Here is a 19640-nt window from a genome sequence, read left to right as displayed (position 1 = left end):
TTTATTATTATTCTATAATGCTCTTTTTTTTTTTTTCTTAGTTTTATTTTTTATTATTATTATTTACACGACTATAATAATAAAATGAACTTTTTATGGTCATTTGGAACAAAAAAGGTACAACTATTTACCCTCCTTTTAACTATTCAATGTTAATATATATGATTAGGAATCGGTGCCTACAACTGTTATTCCTGAAACAACACCGAAATCCTTTAAAACGATGAGTAACGCTTTTCGAAAAGGAGTTCAGTATAATAGTATGTTTGTTCATAACAATATATATGTATATACATATCCATATTAAACTACGATTATAACCTCTTCTTGTTAGTGAAAATCATCTTACGTGGTGATGTCATGACGGGCAAATCAAATCTATGTAAATAATGAATTTTATGCAAGCATCATATATTTGTATACATTAACTCTTCATTCAAGTTCAACGTCTTCAAGGTGCTGAATTTGATAGTAATTACTCCTCCACACCACAGATTCAAGTGGCAAATATTCCTTGGCGTTATAAAGGTAAATGTCACATAAATATATATATGAAATTCATCTAATTATATGACTAGATTCAAATGATATTGTAAAAATTGAGGTTTGGGATGTCGTAGATAAGGCACATAACAAATCCAATACAGTAAAACCAAATATGGGTATTAAACTGGAGCATAATGAAATGACTCCAAAAGAATCATCGCAGGAACAAAGAGATGAGTCAGATCCTTCAATGGGATTAGATGCTACAACTGTAAATGTGTATCGAAATACACATGCTGCTATTTTAATATTTGATATTACTAAACCATGGACATTTGACTATGTAAATAAAGAATTAGAAAATGTTCCTGAAACAGTATCTGTTCTTGTGCTTGTGAGTTATTACAGCAAAGATTATAAATTTTACTTATTAACAATATATTATTATTATAGGGTAACTTTTGTGATAAGATGTAAATAGACTCTTTTATATATGTATATATTGTTTATTTAAAAATATTATTTTGATAGACAAGAGCGTAAAGTAGAATTAGATACAATTCATGCAACATTATATCAGCATAATCAAGAAAGAATTAAAAAAGGTGCAATAAAACCAAACTTGATTCGATATGCAGAAACTAGCATGCAAACAGGAATGGGGCTAAAATATATTTATGAATACCTTGGAGTTCCCTTTTTACAACTCATGGTCAGTATTAAAGTAAAAATAGAAGAGCAATTCTTTATATATTCATTATATATATATATATATATATGTATATAGATCGAATCATTAAATAAGCAAATTGAATTAAAAGCAGTAGAAATTGTTGATTTATTAGAAGTTTTGGATACAGATGATCATGTTCCAGATGAAATGCATAGAAGAAAAGGTCAAGACAATTTTAATCAACGTAAGATATATATATATATGTATACATATTAGAAAACATGTCCTAATCATAGTCAATATAGCTTCAGATCTACGTCTAGCAAGACAACAAGAAGAAATGAGATCTGTTTGGGATCAAGAGCTAGAAGCAATTGCAGTAGATCGTATGTTTATAAATCGTTTAGTAAAACTCAATAGAACTCACTTTATATATGTATAGATCCAACAATATTAGATAAAACCGAATCTCCACCCACAGAGCCTGTAAGAACAATAATAGAAGATAATATTCAATTAATATCAGATGAAGTACCACCTGCTATTGATATAGGGGATGAATTAGCTGATGATTGGTTTGGTGAAGATTCAGGAACAATTCATCTACAATCCTCACCACAACAAAATGAATCTGATAATGAGGGTCCTGGAAATCCAATGGTTTTAGACGATGAAGATATTGAACCGACTTTATTTTATAACCATGAGTCTGCTTCTACTAAACAAGACAATGAAAAAGAAGAAGAAGAAGAACAGCCATCTCACTCTTATCAATCAGCACCTCTATTTAAAAGTGATTTTAATGATATATGGAATCGAGAGCCTGAAGTAATATCGAATAGTGAAGATGAAGATAATGTGATACATAGAGTTCATTCAATATCACTTATGTCATCGCCACTTGAACAGATATCAAGTCCATTTATAGATTCTCCAACCTTTCATTATGAAGAAATTGGAGAAAAGGTTGAAGCAGCAACCGAAAACCCATGGTCAGTTACAACAGATGATGATAAGGAGGTAAAGTATTTAACAAAGTGTTATAAAATCAATATTTAAACGATATATTTATATTTAGAATTCTCAGCAAAAACGAGAAGAAAACAGCTCTTCTAAAAAGAAGAAGCATTCCAAAAAGAAGTCTAATAAGAAGAAGAGACAAAATGCGAACAAATAAATAAAAGGAAAATGACTATTCAAAAAGAAAAGAAAATAAAAAAAAAAAAAAAAAAAAAAAAAAAAAAAAAACTATATATAATATGGCAGTGAACAATTTGAATAAATTTACATTATCTGTATATTAACATATATGCAGTAATACCGTTATTTCTTTCTTATAAATATATTGGCAGTATATCAAATACAATACACTATTAATCCACAGTGAAATAATCTAGGTCACATATCCGGACATATTACACTTTGAATATTGATATTCATTTGTATAAATACCATAACCATATTATTTATTATTATAGCTTGGAATTATGTTTAAAAACACATAGATGTAAAGTATTTACTTTATGGACGGCATATAAGCTACTATTATTGTTGACTTATTTACAAGAATGATTTACTTCCATAACCAAAATTCTGACCAAGTTGAGTTGTTTGTTTAAATAATTCTTTCTTCTGCTTTCTGTCCAATTTTCGACTCCCTAAAAGATCCTTTTCTCGATCAAAAGGTCGATTTCTAACATCGTCAGCTGAAGATACTTTCTTCCTCTTTTTTAGTTGATGCATCTCTAATAAAGACATAGGTCTTTCATGTTTCTACATATATAAATTAATTAATAAAATACTTGTACACACACACTTTAACTTTACGTTATAGGCTTCAATGTTTCTTCTCATTTCCATCTCTGCTTGTCTATTCACATAGCTCTCTTCTGTTTGTGGCTTTTTTGTTTTCCCTGAGCCTTGTCCATTTAATGAATTCTGTCTATCACTAGGTGTCTCTGTCCAACTACTATTGTCAATTTGAGACACTGACTTATTTGAAAATTGTCTTGATCTTAATGAATTTGCATTTTTAAGATAGTCAACTTCAGGAGGAACTAACATCCACTCAGGTCTTTCTATTTTAGTCGAACTTTCTGCTTCTTTCTAAAATAAATAAATAAATAAATAAATATAGACATGTGTGTGACACCCATGTTAAATACCCACTTTTGCTTCTAAGGCTTCTTTACTTTGACGTGCACGTTCTTCAATAGCTTGAATAGCAGAATATTTTGATTCTTCTTCTGGGTTATAATTCCTTGGTAATGTTGGACCTATGACAAAATCGTCGTCATTGTCTTGCAGGGCAGAAAAGCTTGTAGAAGGAGGAAGACTTGGTCCTACGGGTCTACGTCTTCTGGATGTAGGCTGCTGTTGCTGTTGCTGTTGTTTGCGACGTTCTTCAAGCAAATCAGGTGGTAATGCTGGTGCATAATCATCAGAATCTGTTTCTGCTTCTTCATCACTGTTTCTATTTTCCATTTTGCTTTTGTTTAAGATATCTTGTGGAATGTGGGGTCCAACTGTTTCTATCTTCTCTACTGAACTCATTTGCTGTTCAACGACTTTCTTTTTATCTTCAATACTGTGTTGATCAGTTTGAAATTCAATGTCGTCATCCGAAATACTGATTTCGTCAGCATTATGAGTAGTTTGTCTCTTGGCTAATAACTCTATAGGTATTTGCGGACCAATTGATTGATCTGTATCTTGTTCGTCTTTAGAATGGTTGATTTCATCAGTATTATTCATAGTTTCTACTTGCTTGTTTTTTAATGAATCAGTAGGTAGTTGTGGACCCATCATTGGATCTGTATCTTCATCCCCAGAAAGTGAAATTGGAATTTCTGCTTCGTTATGATGTCTCTTTTTTAAAAGATGGTCAGGGATCGTTGGTCCAATCATTTTAAATTATAAAAAGATAAAAAAAAAAAATACACACACTATTTAGATAGAATTATTCTTAAGCATTCCTATAACACTACATACACACCGTTATATATATATATATATACATGTATACAAGTTGTTGCATTTAATTGTATCAGTTTGTCTTCTGCTTCCTTATTTATTTTTTTTTTATTATTATTTTCATTGTTTATTACATATAATAGTATGGCACCTCGGATATCAAAAGCAATATTGGTCATATCAGGTGCATTAACTGGTATTGCAGCTATCGCAGCGTTTTCACATTATAGATCTCGACATGATGTACCTAACAGTACCACAACAACAACAGAAGCAATAAATAATAGATCGAGTCGACTTCGTCGTTCTCGAACCGTTCGTAGAAGAAGAAATAGATCATCGCCTGTCAATAATGAAAATGAGCCATTGGCTTCACTTTCAGAAGTTGAAGATGATGCAGATAATAAAGTGCTATCATTATTTAAAGAATGGAGTGAAGATGATAATCGTAATCTACTTAATCTGTTACATGCTATTTCAGAAAATCAATCTCGTAAAGGTATGATAGTAATTATATTCCCTTTTTTTCTTTAAAAAAAAAATAAAATAAAATAAAAAACTAATCTTGATGTTGTAGAAGGATTCATTCATCGTAAGTACATTCATATCAACTATCAGTCGCTTTTTTTTCTCTCTCTCTCTCTCTCTATCTCTCTTTTACTTAATCATTTTATTATAAAGGTGGAATTACTTGCAATAAATGTAACATGTCACCTATTCGCGGCGTTCGATATAAATGCGCCAACTGTGTTGATTTCGATCTTTGTGAAATGTGTGAAGGAGCGAATAGCCACATTAATACACATGTATTTTTGAAAATTAGAATACCTATTCCACCACTAGCCAATCCACGAAGTGCACTATTACCGACATTTTATCCTGGAAAGCATCATAACAAACCGCCTATATCAATAGAGAAATATCGTGAATTACAGCATGCTTCACATTGTAGGCTAGTAGTTTGATAATGAATATAACAAGAAAATAATGTTTTTTTTTTTTTGATAGTTGATCAAGTAGAATTGGAAGCACTATATGAACAATTTAAATCACTTTCAACAGTGGATAGAGATGAAGGGGGTATAGATCGAGAGACATTTGAGCAATGCTTAGGACCTTTAGGTTTAGAAAAGAATCTAATTACTGAAAGAATCTTTACATTTTTTGATCAAGATAAAGATAATGTTATTAGTTTTTCAGAATTTATTGCAGGTCTAAGTGTTCTTTGTAAAGGAAATCTAGATGAGAAAATCGAGTGTAAGCTATAGATGTAAAGAAAGACTGGAAAAGAATGAACTCATTATGTATATAATAGATGCATTTAAAGGATATGATTTAGATGAAGATGGGTATATTTCAAGAGATGAACTTTATCGAATGTATAAATCCTATTTTTATCTATCAATGGAACTTGTAAGAGATGTTGTAAGCGCTATGGAAGATGAAATGATGGATTCCTTTGAATTTTCTGCTTCCCAACCTGTTAGTGCAGCATTTAATGTAGCCATGCCTTCTACTACAACCTCTGATAGAAATCAAAGTGATAATAATGACAGTGATGAAGAAACAAATAGTAACACTGCATCCATTAATTATCTATCTGAAGCAGGACCATCTAGTAGTTCTAGGAAAAAAAGAAAGAGACGTTATCCGATAAAAGAGGACCATTTCCTAAGACAGTATGCAATAGAAGCTGAACAGGCACAGGCACTCTCAGATGCTTCTAAATCACAAGTGGATGATATAGCCAATCATGTTTCACGTTCGGATAGTCAACGATTGTCATTACCTATTACTAAAGAGAATGATGAAAAGAAGCAAGAGATACCTGGCAGGAAGGCTTGGGAAGAAAAATTCCCTATTATGGAGACAATGTCACAAGGAGCTATTAATGAAATGGTAGACAAAACATTTAAAAGCATAAAAACTGAAAAGAAAGGATATATAAATTTTGAAGAGTTTAAAGAATGTGTTCAAACAGACTCAAGTATTGTGAGTTGGTTTGAAGCCTTAGGCACTGTATTTTAGATTATTTTCCCTTTCCTTCAAAAATAAAAAATGTCTTTTATTACACCTTCTTTGTAACAGTACCGTCTTTATGAACAACCACCGTTTCTGCAACATCACCGTAAATATCAAATCTACGTTGATCATAAAGAGGTAAATATTTACGATAAGTCTGAACGTTAGCAGGATCTATGATGATAGGTTAATAGATATTATATACGTTATACATAATTAAAATTATATACCAATATCAGCATAAATAATTGTCTCTTTTTCATCACAAGTAGCTATCACTTCCCCTCTAAAATAGACTAATGATTATTATTTATCTATTATTATACATTGTTTCTTTACTTTGGATCTACAATAGTTGAATGTCCCCATGCAACATAGTCTGCATTTACATCTCTTGCTGGTCCACAAGCAGCAACATACATTTGATTATCAACAGCTCTAGTAAATAAATTATACATATAAGAAAATAAAACAAACAAACAAATGAATGCAGTTCTATCGTTTTCTTTTCTTTTTTTTTACCTTGCACGTTGTAATAATTCCCAGTGTAGTGGTCCTGTTGTCATATTAAATGCACCAGGATAAATCATTGCTAAGCAACCTTTACGAGCAGCGATCATAGCCATTTCTGGGAACCTCATATCATAGCAAATACCGACACCAAGTTTACCGTATTCTACAGATTATAATTTAATAAGCCTTTTTTTTTTTCGTTCATTTATATACATTACTTGTTTCTATATGAGTTAACCAATCTCCTTCTGATAAAACATCACTTTCCTTATTACATCATAAAAGTCAGTTATTTATATAGCATCATACCTTATTACTCACTTTAAATCTTATCTGGCCAGTAATATCAATATCAAAAAGATGAACTTTGCGGTGCTTTGCAATCATTTTTCCAAAAGGATCATAAGCTGTCAAAGTATTATATATTTTACCTGTGGATTCCTCCTTTTCAGGAATAGATCCTATTTATGCGATTAATATAACATAATATAATATCTATAATAGTAATGTTTTACCACCAATAAGGTATACATTTCCTTCCTAAAGCATACAAAAAACGTAAGAAAAAAAAAAAAAAAAAAAAAAAAAAGAGAGAAATTACAAGATTATAGATGTTTTTTTTTTTACCTTAGCAGCATCTGACAACATTTTTACTGATTCCCCTCCTTCTAAATTCTCAGCATATTCAGGAAAATATTTAGTGCCGTAGGGAGAATTAAAACATTCCTATCCAAAAAAGAAAAATGAACGATTTGTTATTTCTTGTTAATTTACAATGCTTACAGGCAAAACAACAACTTGAGCTCCATTTTTAGCAGCTTCGAGAATTTTTGCTTTAGCATGAGATAAATTTTTAGATTTATCAAAGCCTGCACCTATTTGAACAAGTGCAAGTTTAAAAAGTGAAGAAGAAGCTAATACGTTAGACATTGTCCTAAACGTTTTAACAGACATAAAAATAATACAAAATAATAATAATAATTATAAAAAAAAAAAAAACTTTCTGATAAAGACCTGCTGTTACTATTACTTGTATTTTGAGATTGAAAGTTGTCATACTATTATTTCATTGGCTAATTGGTTATAGGTCATCATCATCTGCATGATAACAATTCATTATTATTATTATTATTATTATTATTTTCCTTTCTTTTTTTATAAATGCAAGTATACGAAGATCATATAACTTTTCTATTACCTCGACCTATCTGGGTCAATGATATAGATGTATCTCATTGCTCTTCATGTAATAGTGCATTTAGCGCTTTAAAACGAAGGGTAAAATATGTCTTTTAAAGATAGATTTAGATAATAACCTTACTTTTTTTTTTTCTATAATACCATCATTAAAGCATCATTGTAGAAATTGGTAACAATATTTATTATCTATTTTTTTTTCGATAAAAGTAAAAACTAAAGTTTCTAGTATAGTGGTAATATATTTTGTCATGACTGTTCTGCTCGAAATGTCCCTTTACCTCAACTAGGTTATGGTACAAAGCCAGTTCGAGTTTGTAATGGTTGCTTTGATGTTGCCTATCTTGTAACTTATTCTATCGATGAGGATCATGGACGTTCTACTCAGGTAAATAAATCGGAATATAGATGCTGAATAAACTAAATTCTATTTATAAAACAGATGCATGGAGTTAGAGGTCTATTAGAATTAACAGAAAAAGACAATGGTAAAAGATAATTAATTTCTATAAACTTAAATATTAACATGAATGATAGAAAAAGACTTACATAATATGGTGGTATATGGTGGTATAGATGCACTTATTTGGCTTTGTCGTTCATCAAAAGATATAGAATTGCAACATTTAACAACCACTATATTAGCTATGTTATCAGAAAAAGGTAAAGTCTTTATAATAATAATATTTGCCTGTAATTAATACAAATAGTAAATAGAATCTATTCGACCTGTTATTATCACTAAATGGGCATTGCCTCCTTTACTTGCACTTATTCAACATTATACCACTAAAATACAGCAAAATAGTAATAAAAATTCTTCAACAAATTCAATTCATTTAACAGAATCATCAACAGATACTACTTCTCAAACAAGTATCATGTTAGAGATCATTATCAATTGTACGCATATTATATATCAGCTTTCGAGAGCGGGTATTTTAAGTCAAAAAGAAGTTATTTCAGATAATGTGTTCAATACATTATTAATGCTTGCTACATTTGATATTACTGAAGGAGATGAGCAAACGATGAGTCGAGTGAATATAATACAAAGTCTTGCATCCAAGACTATATCATCCATTAGTTCACTCATTTCTTTACAAATAAATATTATTGAAGAAATACAAGAAACGAATAAGTTATCAACTTTACTTCGATCTTCAAATAGTGAAGTACGAAAATATGCAGCAAAGACGATAGCCTATTTATCTCTTCGAAATGGTATGAATATAGATAGATAAATAGATAAAAATAACCTATTACTGATATAAAATTATAATAGATAAATATAAGCCAGTCCTCTTGTGTGGCGACGGATCTAGAGCATTAATATCTATTCTTGCTATTCTACCTGAAAAAGAAATGGATACAGAAACCCGATTAAAGGATATTTTTTATTATTTACCGCAGCTAGACATAAGGCAAATTAAAAATAGAGAGCAACAGTCAGTCATTCACTCTGCAGCTGTCTCTCATGTGTGTTGTGCTTTAGTGAGTTTTACCATTATTATTATTCGTTTATTATAAACTAAGCATATATATTGTTAGGCAAATTTTGCAACAAACAGTAAGTCATTGTAAGACGCATACACACGTATTTTATAACTTTTTTTTTTTTTTTTTTGAATAGATGAATCACAGGTTAACTTGATGTCACAGCCTCATTTATTAAGATATATTTGTAATGTTTTCACGAATTTCCCTACTCATACAGAGATCCTTAGGCATGTTGCTCGCTGTTTAGCAAATCTTGCACTTTATGGTAAAAAATGATTATGCTGTAGATAATGATCTATTAATATGATTTATGTATTTGTAGAAGAGAATAATGAAGTGATGCTATTTAATGATAAAAAGGTTGGAGATAAGGATTGTTTTAATGTCTTACCTACACTAGTATCAATGGGTCAAGTATCTAAATCTGACGTTCAACGTCACATTATTAGGGCTATTGATAATTTAAGCAGCAATGGTAAGCAAGATGGACTGGGAAAATAATAATAATTACTGAATTTACTATTTTAATTAGTACCATTAGGCGATGATAATAGAACCTCTTGTTGGAGAGAACTATTTGGAGATGCTTATGTGTATATAAATAATATTTTAGAAGAAGAGGATGAAGACATCAAGGACATTGATACTATAAAAAGAGCAAAGAGTATTATTACAAGAGAAAAATTAGAACCAGTAATCGAAAATAGAAAACAAAATAAAGAAGAATGTATTGTAGCTGTTAATGTTATATCGTCAAATGAAGAAGAAGAAGAAGAAGAAGAAGAAGGAAATGAAGATGTGCGTATTGATGTTAAAAAGACTACTCAAAAGCCTTCAAAAAACAAGAGGCGTTCCAAGAAGCATAAATAACTTTTTCAATAAATAAAGGAGTTACACGGAAAAAGGAAAACACATGAAATACTTGTATGTGTATATGTATATGTAAATGTATAAAAAAAAAATGAAACGCCTACTCCTTATTCCTTTTTTTTATATATATATACAAATATATTTATTTATTAAAATGATAGTAAAAGATAGTAAAAATAAGCAAATACCATTACCAAGTATAAGCCATTTATTAGTATCTAGACCGTCTTTAAATACTTTTTTACTAAAGGAAGAAAGAACGACAGCATCTGATCATGAATCAAATGTATTATTGTCGACAGACAAACAAGTATTAGAAGAAGCTTGTTTACTATTCTGTAATGATAATAAACAGTCATTAACAACTACTACCTTTGTCACTGAAGACCATTATTATAATGATTTTATTATATTTGATTCATCTTATTATCCAACAAAAGAGTCAAAAATTCAAATGTTACCTGATTTATCTATTATATAGCGTTTACATCGTGATAGGCTTTTCTTTTGAAATATAGTATTCACACTCTCTTTTATGGAAAGAAATAAAATAAAATAAAACGTAGTACTTACCCTTTGATGATGTTAATAATAAGCGTTTAATAGTAAAGTGTACAGTTAAATAAATAAATAATAACTTATAATAGTCCTGAAGCATATTTTAATATAAGTTTTGAGGCAAACGTTAAGTAAGTCTGCTCTTTTAAAAATAAACTAATAAATAAATAAATAAATAAAAAATCAACTTTTCTGCGATATATAAACCAAATTCAGTACATAATTTGATAGATACATTTACACATCATATAATGAGTAAATATATATATAAACACGTATATATTTCAAAAGGATTATATTCTAATGACATATAATTAATATATCTGAGCTACAAGTGTTTCGTCCTGTATATATTTTCTAAACTTGTGAATGAAATGTTTGGATCAAAATAGTCTATAAAAGGGACTTTGCGTGTACGAATATAAATATTAATTAAGGAAACTACTATATTTAACTTGACTGTTAGGATAATAATAAAAAGTTTATCTTCGAGTTATATCATATCACATATTATTATTTAATTGGAGGTATTTATTCTATTTATAACTCTGTATAATAGTTGAAGAAAAGAATAAGCACATTATAATTAAATAATATTGTGTAATTAATTATAGCTGGTTAAAATAACTTTATGCAGCATTAATAATTAGCTGATAACGTCATCATACTCTATTATTATAATTTCTAGTAAAAGATGCATTCATTGTTGAATCCACGGTTGTCTAAAGAAACTACTTTATATCAAATAGTATTATCCTCTACAAATTAACTAGGAGAAATCAAATTTATGCCTACAACCATTTAATTTAAATTGATTAATTAAACTCACAAACAGTATGCGATAAAAACCATAACCGGACATTAGCATGATAGCTCGAAAAATACCGCAGTGTCACGTGACTGTCCGGTGATTTGATTATCTATCATTATATATTAGTTTTTTCTTTCATTAAATGTAAAATCCTCATTGGTCCAACGGCTAGGATTTGTCGCTTTCACCGACACGGCCGGGGTTCGACTCCCCGATGGGGAATTTCCTTTTTACTTTTTATCGCTTATAGTAGTGTCCGTAGTATTTTTTGATTTTAAAGAATAATATCAAAAAAAAAAAAAAAAAAAATAAAGAAAGTTCCACTTTTTTTTTAGAAAAATCGTTCAAAAATCTCTTTATCCATCTCTCTCTCTCTCAATACAGCTCAATTTTGAATACAGTTTAAGGTGATTTTCATGAAGCATAAGAATCTTTAGATCAAACTCTTTGTCTAGCTGAAATTTGTAATAAAATTTGCAAGCAATGTGATTTCATATCTGTCATAGACTTCTTGGATATAAAGTTAGCTTATGACACTATTATTGTAATTGTATTCCTCCTTATTTATTTTCTATATTATAAAGCATGTTTAGTGATATATTAATCGAAGTTCTTCTACGCGACTTTTGCATCTCAGCGCTTCTCTCTCATACTTAGTATTCTCCGAAAATAGCAATTCATTCTGAAAAGCTACAGTCAAAGCTAGCTATCTCTGTATGAACAATATAGTTACAGATAAAATATATTTAAATAAACAACACTTGACCTCTATGATGATCAGCCCTTTATATACTCTATATCGTAGTCTTACATACATCAAATGCTAGGTTTATTTCTATATCCAAGTGCACCTATTAAATCAGATAGATATTTGAATCTCCTGAAGCCTTAATAAGAAAGTAATATTATTAAAGCTCTTCAAGCTATGCATCAATTAGAATATATTACTCTTAATCCAAATGGCCTTAATCAGTTGCTGGCTATACACAAATAGTTCTTTTTACTTTTTCTCTATCTTTCATTTTTACCTTGTATTTCTTGCAAAGAGGTTTTTTTCTTTTTTGTTTAGTTTCTTTTTTTACTCCTATTTTGTTGAACAGATCTGGGTAGCTCAGTAGCATCATTTAGATACCCTCTGTTTACTAAAGATCAAAAGTAAGTTTAAATATGCAATTTAATCGTAGAAGGGAAAATAGTCAATGTGCTCATTGGGTTTAAATTTTATTAATAATAAAATGTATATTTTAAACGTAGAAAGGAAAATAAGGAAATGGGAAATATGTGTACATGTAATTCTTTCTTTCTTTTTTTTTTTATTATTTTTTTTTCTTTTATATGTAAACATATATCATATTATATTATTGGTGGGCATACATAATGGTCCATTGACGCGCTACATAATAAATTTAATAACAAATAAATAAATGTATTTATCTTGTCAATTTTACCTTGTTCAATAGCACCTTTTTCGTCTTCTTTCCAATGAGAAGCAACATCATTAGCTAATGGATCCTCAGGATTAGGTGCCGATAACAATGCTTGAATAGAAAGTAACACTGTACGAATTTGAAGAGCAGGAGACCATTTGTCTGTATATACATATAAAATAGTTTATAAACTGTTTTCTTTTTGGTATTTTATATTATTAGTTACCTTTAAGGATGTCTAAACAAATACGACCTAATTTGTCAATGTTAGGATGATAAATCTTGGTCAAGAAACGAACCTTTGGAGGTCCCATAGGGTAGTCTTCGGGTAAAAACAATTCTAAGTGAAAAACACCACCTAAAAATACATGGAAATAAAAGATTAGATTTTAAATTATAAAAACAAAAAAAAAAAAAAAAAAAAAAGAAAGAAAGAAAAAAGCCGTAAAGCACTTTTATTATTATTATCTGTTTACTACCTTCGAAAGGGGATTGACTAGGTCCTGCAATAATAACATCAAAATAACGCAAATTTTCCTCATGAGGTGTTGCACTGATTCCAGGTGCAGGATCAGCTAATAAACGTTCTGTTTCCTGAAAAGGAGATAAAAAAAAATATCACAATTGACTAATTAAAAACAAGCTGACATTCATTAAATCATAAGAAGTCTTACTTTGACAATTCTCTTTGGAAGGGCCATTATATAATTTAATGAGTTACAAAAAAAAAAAGAAAAAAAAAATGTACTGAAGTCCTCGTCTACGTATCCTTTTTTTTTTTTTTTTTTTTTTTTTTTTTTTTTTTTGAAAAATTATAGCAAATTTTCATTATCCGCTAATAAATCCATCATCATGAAAGCCTTATAGCAAGAGAAAATATGAATGCAAATATTTATAGATTATCAATAAGAGAAAGAAGAGAAAAGAAAAAAAATATAATGATATGAATATGAGTGTAAAGATTATCAGTGAAGTAGTAACAATTATATTGTCTACCAATCAAAAATTATCAGAAAAGCTAAATAATATACATGGATAAATATTATCTCATTTGTGGAATATATAATATACTTCTCTTCTTCCTACTCTAATGAAATACTGTACATATTTTATGTAGATGTTTAATATGCTTAATAAGTACAGTATTAGTAGCTTTTTTATGCCTAAATATGAAAAATAAAGCAATTGTCTTCATAATATATATATGTGTATATATCTTCAATGTTCCAATATCATGAATAATAAATATAACTAATACCGCCTGTTAATTATACAGATATAATCATTGCTTATTTCACCATATATATTCATGACCATCAGTTTATACATATTAATTATTTTTAAGTTGCTTCATTAATAGATTTATAAAACGATAGTTATATTTTCTTTTACAAAATTCGGAAGAATTCGCTGTATTTATTATTAGTAATAATAACTTAAAAAAATAAAATAAAATAAGCAGATAACTTTTTTTTTTTTTTTTTTTTTTTTTTTTTTTTTTTTGGAACACATCTTTAAGATAAAGAAAGGATAATAAATAATAACTCAAGGGAAACCTTACTAATAGACGAAAGTGATAGTAGTACGAGTAACGAACTTAATGATAAGGACACAAAGGTAGGTAGCGCAGGTAACAGCATGAAATGGATAGTAGATTTATTATATTTAATACATTAAATAAACTAAGCAGTATTAAAAAAATCAACTACCTTAATGAAGGCGTCAAGGGTATTGACTTGGTGGCTAAACATGACTCATAAAATGGATCTATGAATCCTTTTATCATTGGTAGTTGGGCAAGAAAGGTAGAAAGGTATAAATACTTCAGAAATTGAAACAATAATCAAACATGCAAATTTAGTATTGCCCTATTAATTTCCACATCAAATATTTGTTATCAAAGCTTAGCCATGTAAACTGAAGAATACTACGGATTGGATTTATCATTAAAATGAGAGTTACAGGCGTATTTTAAGCCAGAAAATACAATAATTCAACAATTGTCGAGATAAAGTGTAATCAGAGTTAACTATTACCCTTTATTAAAAGTACCTAAGACAAATAATATAAGGAAGAATGGATTCCAACTTATTTGTATATACTTCTTCATGGTCTATAAATTTACTAAGGATGTTCTACATTTCATTGACATTATTACATATAATTCGGTCACAACTAAATACTTTCTAATTCCTTTCTGACCTCAAATATTCTTGTGTTAATACACCCATCATATAAAATCATAAATAAAAATAACCAACTTTCTAGAACTATTCTTTGGCCTCATTGACTTTTTTTATTCATTTTTATTCTGATAACTTAATAGAGATATAACACAGATCTATTATTAAAAAAAAGAAAATAAATAAATCATTTAAAATACTTTAAACATATACTTTATCTTATTTTAATAAAAACAAGACTTTACCATATCTTCTAATACTGATTCCTAACATCTTTTCTCTCCTCACTTCGAAGATGATACCTTCATATCCATAGAGGGTTTAATAAATGATACTGTTAAAAAGCAGCAAAATTTTCGTGTCATGATCGATAGTCTCTTACGAAATATTGTTATCGAATGAGGAAAAAAAAAAGCCTCATAACTAGCCGAGCCAACAATAACGCAGTTACTGAATCTGTTGGTAGAGTATAGAAAGGGATTAAAAACTGCATCTGAAGAAACCTAAGAACTGGAAGCTTTTCATGTTGAAACGTCTTCTGTTGCTTATCCAAACTTTTATTCATCTTCTGCAGTTCATTCATTGTACGAATTCACAGCGATCACAAACTATAATGGATACTTCTTCTTTCTATCCCACTAAACAACAACAACAGCAAATCAATAATCTACTATTTCTACAGATAATAGCTCTCAGGAACCACGACAATCATTTTAATCAAGTGATAATATAACACGATATCATTCAAATAAATAAATAAAAAAGACGATACTATAAATAATACCAAGCCAATGAATCAAAAAAAAAAAAAAAAAAAAAAAAAACTATTCATAAATTATAAAAATATATGCCATTTTACTATATACACATATATATATTTTAAACTTCTAAAAAATACCATAAAAATAAGCTCAAAATAACGATAACAAGACCAATAGATATAATACTCATCATTCTATTCCCTTTATAAAACAAGTCATTATAATTGGATTGATAAAGATGACTTGTAGGAGAAGAAGAAGATGGAATCCATACTAGTTTTTTAGTTGTAGTCTTACCATTTGCCAATAAAGAAGAATGCACATAGACGGAATTATCATCATGACTCGTCTTTTTTTCTAAATCATGATGACTGTTATCCATCTTTATAAAATAACCGCCTATCCACCAACAAGGGAAAAATAAGAAACCAAATAAAAATAATAATGATTGAGTATGAAAGATGTAAGGATGATTCTCTTGTGAATAGATAGAGATAATGTCTTCTATTTCATTTTTTAGTGGATAATAAAGCTTCTTCTTGTTATAAATAAAAGAAGATGATTCTAAAGTTGAGATAGTTCTTTGTCGAAATAGAGCCGCAGACGAATAATAATATAAAAGGGACTCAATTTTGTTCTTGCAACAATCACTCTTTCGATAGGAATTCATTATTTTTTTAAAACTTGACGAAGACCATCTTCTTTTATTTTGACCTATTGAATGCCATCTTTGTATCCTTGTTGTTGGTAATATGTTAGACTTTTTACAGCAATTCCAACTCTTTGATTTTTTTTTCCTTTTATTTATTATCAAACTACTATTATGATGATGATAATAACAATGTGTTACTAAAGAAGATGTCTTATAGCATTTACTAGTAGTCATTATTTATATAAAAGGGTAAGAGAAGAAGAACAAAAAAAAAAACTAGTGGCAAGAATGTATCCAGCAATTTTATGAATTGTAAACCTCCTTTAGCAAACATTTTCTTCCCCTTAATTTATGCTAATAAAATTTCCCAAATTTCTGGATTTATTCAAGCAATAAATTATTCTCGGTAACCATTTATCATACACACGCAGTACTACATTACACTATATAGTCTTTTATTACCGCCCACTATAATAACCTTCGAAAAAAAAAGAAACCACGTTTATATATTAATTTATTAATAATTATAATATGCTGGTATTACATTATTGACATGTAGCGGTAACTTAACTTTTTTTTTTTTTTTTTTTTTTTTTTTTTTTTTTTTTTTAATCCCCCCTTTCCTTCTTCGTTCATATTACTGTAGTTAAAATTTTAAAGGGTTCAAAAATTCGTATGAAAAGAAAGGAAACTTTATTAATGATATACGGAAATTCAATAATAAAATTAGTAACTGTAACATAACCTATGTATGTTACCTTCTTTAAACTATTAAAACTACCGGCATAATATTCAGTAGTTGTGTTTTATTTAATAATCGATCATTCGAGATGAATAAAAACCCACATACACGTATGCATATTATAGATGAATTCAATTGTATAATAAAAGTGCCAACTTTAATGAACGTAAAATACTGTCATTTTATTATGGATAAAGATAATAAATGGCAATGATGAGTGTCAAGTCCTTTTAAAACACCGATAATTATATATACGTGTCTTGATATGTAAATAAGATAAGAATTTGAAGTTAGTCAGTAAAAAGAACTGGGAGAGGTGGGGGGGGGAAGGAAGAAAATGAGAGGAGTTAAAGGAAGGTGTCAATCATCAATGTTAATAATATATACTATAAATTCACAGTCCATTTTAAACTTTTTTTTTTATCTTATTTTTAATCTCCGTATTTTCAATCCTTCACGTCATAGCAGTCTACAAGTAATCTTTTGCTATACCAAAAAAAAAAAGTCCCTTATTCTGTACATAGATAGTTTGCATTATACGATCTTTTTTGTAAATGTCTCAAATTAAGATAGAAATTAGCAGAAAAAGTAGATGTATTTCCTTTCTTTTCCCTCTCCCTCTCTCTTCTCTTTTCTTTTTTTCTTGTGGAGGTATTTTGGGTTTCAGTTTAATAAAAAAAAAAAATCCACTAAAAAAACATGATTTAGCTTCTAGTTGTTTGATTTGACCCCGCAACCGGAGTTGTCCGTTATTAAAAAAAAATACATGTATGTATATATTTGTTTATTCATATTATATAAATATATGACTTCAATAATAATAATAAAGGCTTTCTTCCTTTATCTATCTTTTTCCTTTATCATTACCAAAAAAATTTTTTTTTCTTGTTAAACAATACTATGTCTTCTACTAAAACACAACTTGAAAAGGTATCCATCATTGGTTCTGGTAACTGGGGTTCTGCTATTGCGAAAATTATTGGTACAAACACAATGAGACATTTGGATCACTTTGAACCCATTGTACGTCAATGGGTCTTTGAAGAACAAATTAAGGGACGAAATTTAACAGAGATTATTAATGAAGAACATGAGAATGTAAAATATTTAAAGGGGGTCAAGTTACCTCATAATATCATTGCTATACCTGATCTTGTTACTGCCTGTCAAGATGCTACTTTAGTTGTCTTTGTAGTGCCACATCAATTTATTCATGGTGTCTGTGAGAGAATGAAGGGACATTTAGCACCTGGTGCTCGCGCCATCTCCTTGATCAAAGGTCTCGAGATTACCCCTGAGGGAACTCGACTCTTCTCTGAAGAGATTGCTCGTAGCTTAAATATACCTTGTGCTGCTCTGAGTGGAGCTAACATTGCAAATGAAGTCGCTATGGAAAAGTTTTGTGAATCCACAATTGGGTGTGAAGACATAGAACAAGGTCTTATCTTTAAAAGGCTCTTTGATACACCTTATTTTCGTATCAATGTCATTCAAGATCCTATCGGTGTGCAACTCTGTGGTGCCTTAAAGAATGTGGTCGCTGTCGGAGCTGGTTTCTCGGATGGCTTAGGACATGGCAGTAACACGAAGGCAGCTATCATACGCTTAGGTCTCATGGAGATGCGTAAATTTGGTCAAACCTTCTTTGGTGAAAGTGTTCAAACAGAGACCTTCTTTGAATCTTGTGGGGCGGCTGATTTGATCACTACCTGCAATGGAGGTCGTAATCGAAAGGTCGCTGAGGCCTTTGTCTTGACACGTAAACCAATTGAACTTTTAGAAGCTGAGCTCTTGAATGGTCAAAAACTTCAAGGTACCTTAACTGCACAAGAGGTTAATCAATTCTTGAAGGCAAGAAATATGGAACATGAATTTCCTCTCTTTAGTACTGTTTATCGTATCGTCTATGAAGGCCTTTCTCCTGAAGCCATCGTCATCGATATTTAAAGCAAAAAAAAGCAAAAAAAAAAAGAAAAAAAAAGAGAGAACAAATCTTCTTGTATGTAAATAATAATATTAGACTTATTTTTTTTTTAATAGAAATCATAACTTATTACATAAGATTCATAACACTCCTCCTTTTTCTATTTAATAATAAAATATATACATATACATCTATTTTAGTTAGTTTTTATTATTGTCAAGCGATATCATGATTATATAATATTCTTGTTACGAAACAATATTAACCGTATTTGTATATATAAATATACTTCTTCTGCTTTCTTTTTGAAATAATAAGAATAATAATAAAAAAATACTCATTTTTAAT

General features: G+C 29.3%; 8 protein-coding genes and 1 non-coding gene across 9 annotated transcripts; 5 read left to right on the top strand and 4 right to left on the bottom strand.

Moving 5' to 3' along the window:
• The first annotated feature begins 23 nt into the window (after nt 1-23).
• On the top strand, nt 24-2386 carry BX663DRAFT_516441 (P-loop containing nucleoside triphosphate hydrolase protein). Its single transcript, XM_051528592.1, has 10 exons — nt 24-260; nt 335-382; nt 442-528; nt 579-880; nt 940-959; nt 1018-1198; nt 1274-1403; nt 1465-1545; nt 1602-2179; nt 2238-2386. The coding sequence occupies exons 1-10, from the start codon at nt 224-226 to the stop codon at nt 2334-2336; spliced, it is 1563 nt and encodes a 520-aa protein (XP_051380749.1). The 5' UTR covers nt 24-223; the 3' UTR covers nt 2337-2386.
• Nucleotides 2387-2424: 38 nt separating this feature from the next.
• BX663DRAFT_516440 (uncharacterized protein) lies at nt 2425-4092 on the bottom strand. The gene is made up of 3 exons (XM_051528591.1): nt 3329-4092; nt 2987-3265; nt 2425-2932 (listed from the first exon to the last, which is right to left on the bottom strand). Exons 1-3 carry the CDS (start codon nt 4064-4066, stop codon nt 2720-2722), a joined length of 1230 nt encoding a protein of 409 aa, XP_051380748.1. The 5' UTR covers nt 4067-4092; the 3' UTR covers nt 2425-2719.
• A 184-nt stretch (nt 4093-4276) lies between these two features.
• On the top strand, nt 4277-6160 carry BX663DRAFT_553755 (uncharacterized protein; the record flags this gene model as incomplete). The annotated part of the gene is made up of 5 exons (XM_051531474.1): nt 4277-4631; nt 4710-4724; nt 4814-5080; nt 5141-5389; nt 5448-6160. The coding sequence occupies 5 exons, from the start codon at nt 4277-4279 to the stop codon at nt 6158-6160; spliced, it is 1599 nt and encodes a 532-aa protein (XP_051380747.1).
• A 40-nt stretch (nt 6161-6200) lies between these two features.
• BX663DRAFT_553754 (carbon-nitrogen hydrolase) lies at nt 6201-7597 on the bottom strand (the record flags this gene model as incomplete). The annotated part of the gene is made up of 9 exons (XM_051531473.1): nt 6201-6328; nt 6385-6440; nt 6494-6592; nt 6677-6830; nt 6886-6934; nt 6989-7128; nt 7183-7207; nt 7295-7393; nt 7451-7597. 9 exons carry the CDS (start codon nt 7595-7597, stop codon nt 6201-6203), a joined length of 897 nt encoding a protein of 298 aa, XP_051380746.1.
• Nucleotides 7598-8418: 821 nt separating this feature from the next.
• BX663DRAFT_438780 (armadillo-type protein) lies at nt 8419-10234 on the top strand (the record flags this gene model as incomplete). The annotated part of the gene is made up of 7 exons (XM_051523293.1): nt 8419-8527; nt 8582-9088; nt 9150-9358; nt 9416-9434; nt 9498-9629; nt 9765-9839; nt 9897-10234. 7 exons carry the CDS (start codon nt 8419-8421, stop codon nt 10232-10234), a joined length of 1389 nt encoding a protein of 462 aa, XP_051380745.1.
• A 1519-nt stretch (nt 10235-11753) lies between these two features.
• Nucleotides 11754-11825, top strand: BX663DRAFT_t99. Its single transcript has one exon. It is a non-coding gene; the product is annotated as a tRNA-Glu (tRNA).
• Nucleotides 11826-12896: 1071 nt separating this feature from the next.
• Nucleotides 12897-13746, bottom strand: BX663DRAFT_516415 (ubiquitin-conjugating enzyme E2 N). Its single transcript, XM_051528590.1, has 5 exons — nt 13705-13746; nt 13510-13624; nt 13257-13388; nt 13052-13192; nt 12897-12996 (listed from the first exon to the last, which is right to left on the bottom strand). Exons 1-5 carry the CDS (start codon nt 13729-13731, stop codon nt 12962-12964), a joined length of 450 nt encoding a protein of 149 aa, XP_051380744.1. The 5' UTR covers nt 13732-13746; the 3' UTR covers nt 12897-12961.
• Nucleotides 13747-16092: 2346 nt separating this feature from the next.
• On the bottom strand, nt 16093-16839 carry BX663DRAFT_562815 (uncharacterized protein; the record flags this gene model as incomplete). Its single annotated transcript, XM_051531983.1, has 1 exon — nt 16093-16839. The coding sequence occupies exon 1, from the start codon at nt 16642-16644 to the stop codon at nt 16093-16095; it is 552 nt and encodes a 183-aa protein (XP_051380743.1). The 5' UTR covers nt 16645-16839.
• Nucleotides 16840-18090: 1251 nt separating this feature from the next.
• Nucleotides 18091-19513, top strand: BX663DRAFT_145817 (glycerol-3-phosphate dehydrogenase [NAD+]). Its single transcript, XM_051521592.1, has 2 exons — nt 18091-19367; nt 19493-19513. The coding sequence occupies exon 1, from the start codon at nt 18269-18271 to the stop codon at nt 19313-19315; it is 1047 nt and encodes a 348-aa protein (XP_051380742.1). The 5' UTR covers nt 18091-18268; the 3' UTR covers nt 19316-19367; nt 19493-19513.
• Nucleotides 19514-19640: the final 127 nt, after the last annotated feature.

Source organism: Cokeromyces recurvatus (genome assembly GCF_025118155.1).
Source record: "Cokeromyces recurvatus strain NRRL 2243 chromosome Unknown BX663scaffold_21, whole genome shotgun sequence".
Classification (NCBI taxonomy): Eukaryota; Fungi; Mucoromycota; class Mucoromycetes; order Mucorales; family Mucoraceae; genus Cokeromyces; species Cokeromyces recurvatus.
The sequence above is the reverse complement of the archived record's forward strand: the minus strand, read 5'-3'. Positions and strand labels throughout refer to the sequence as shown.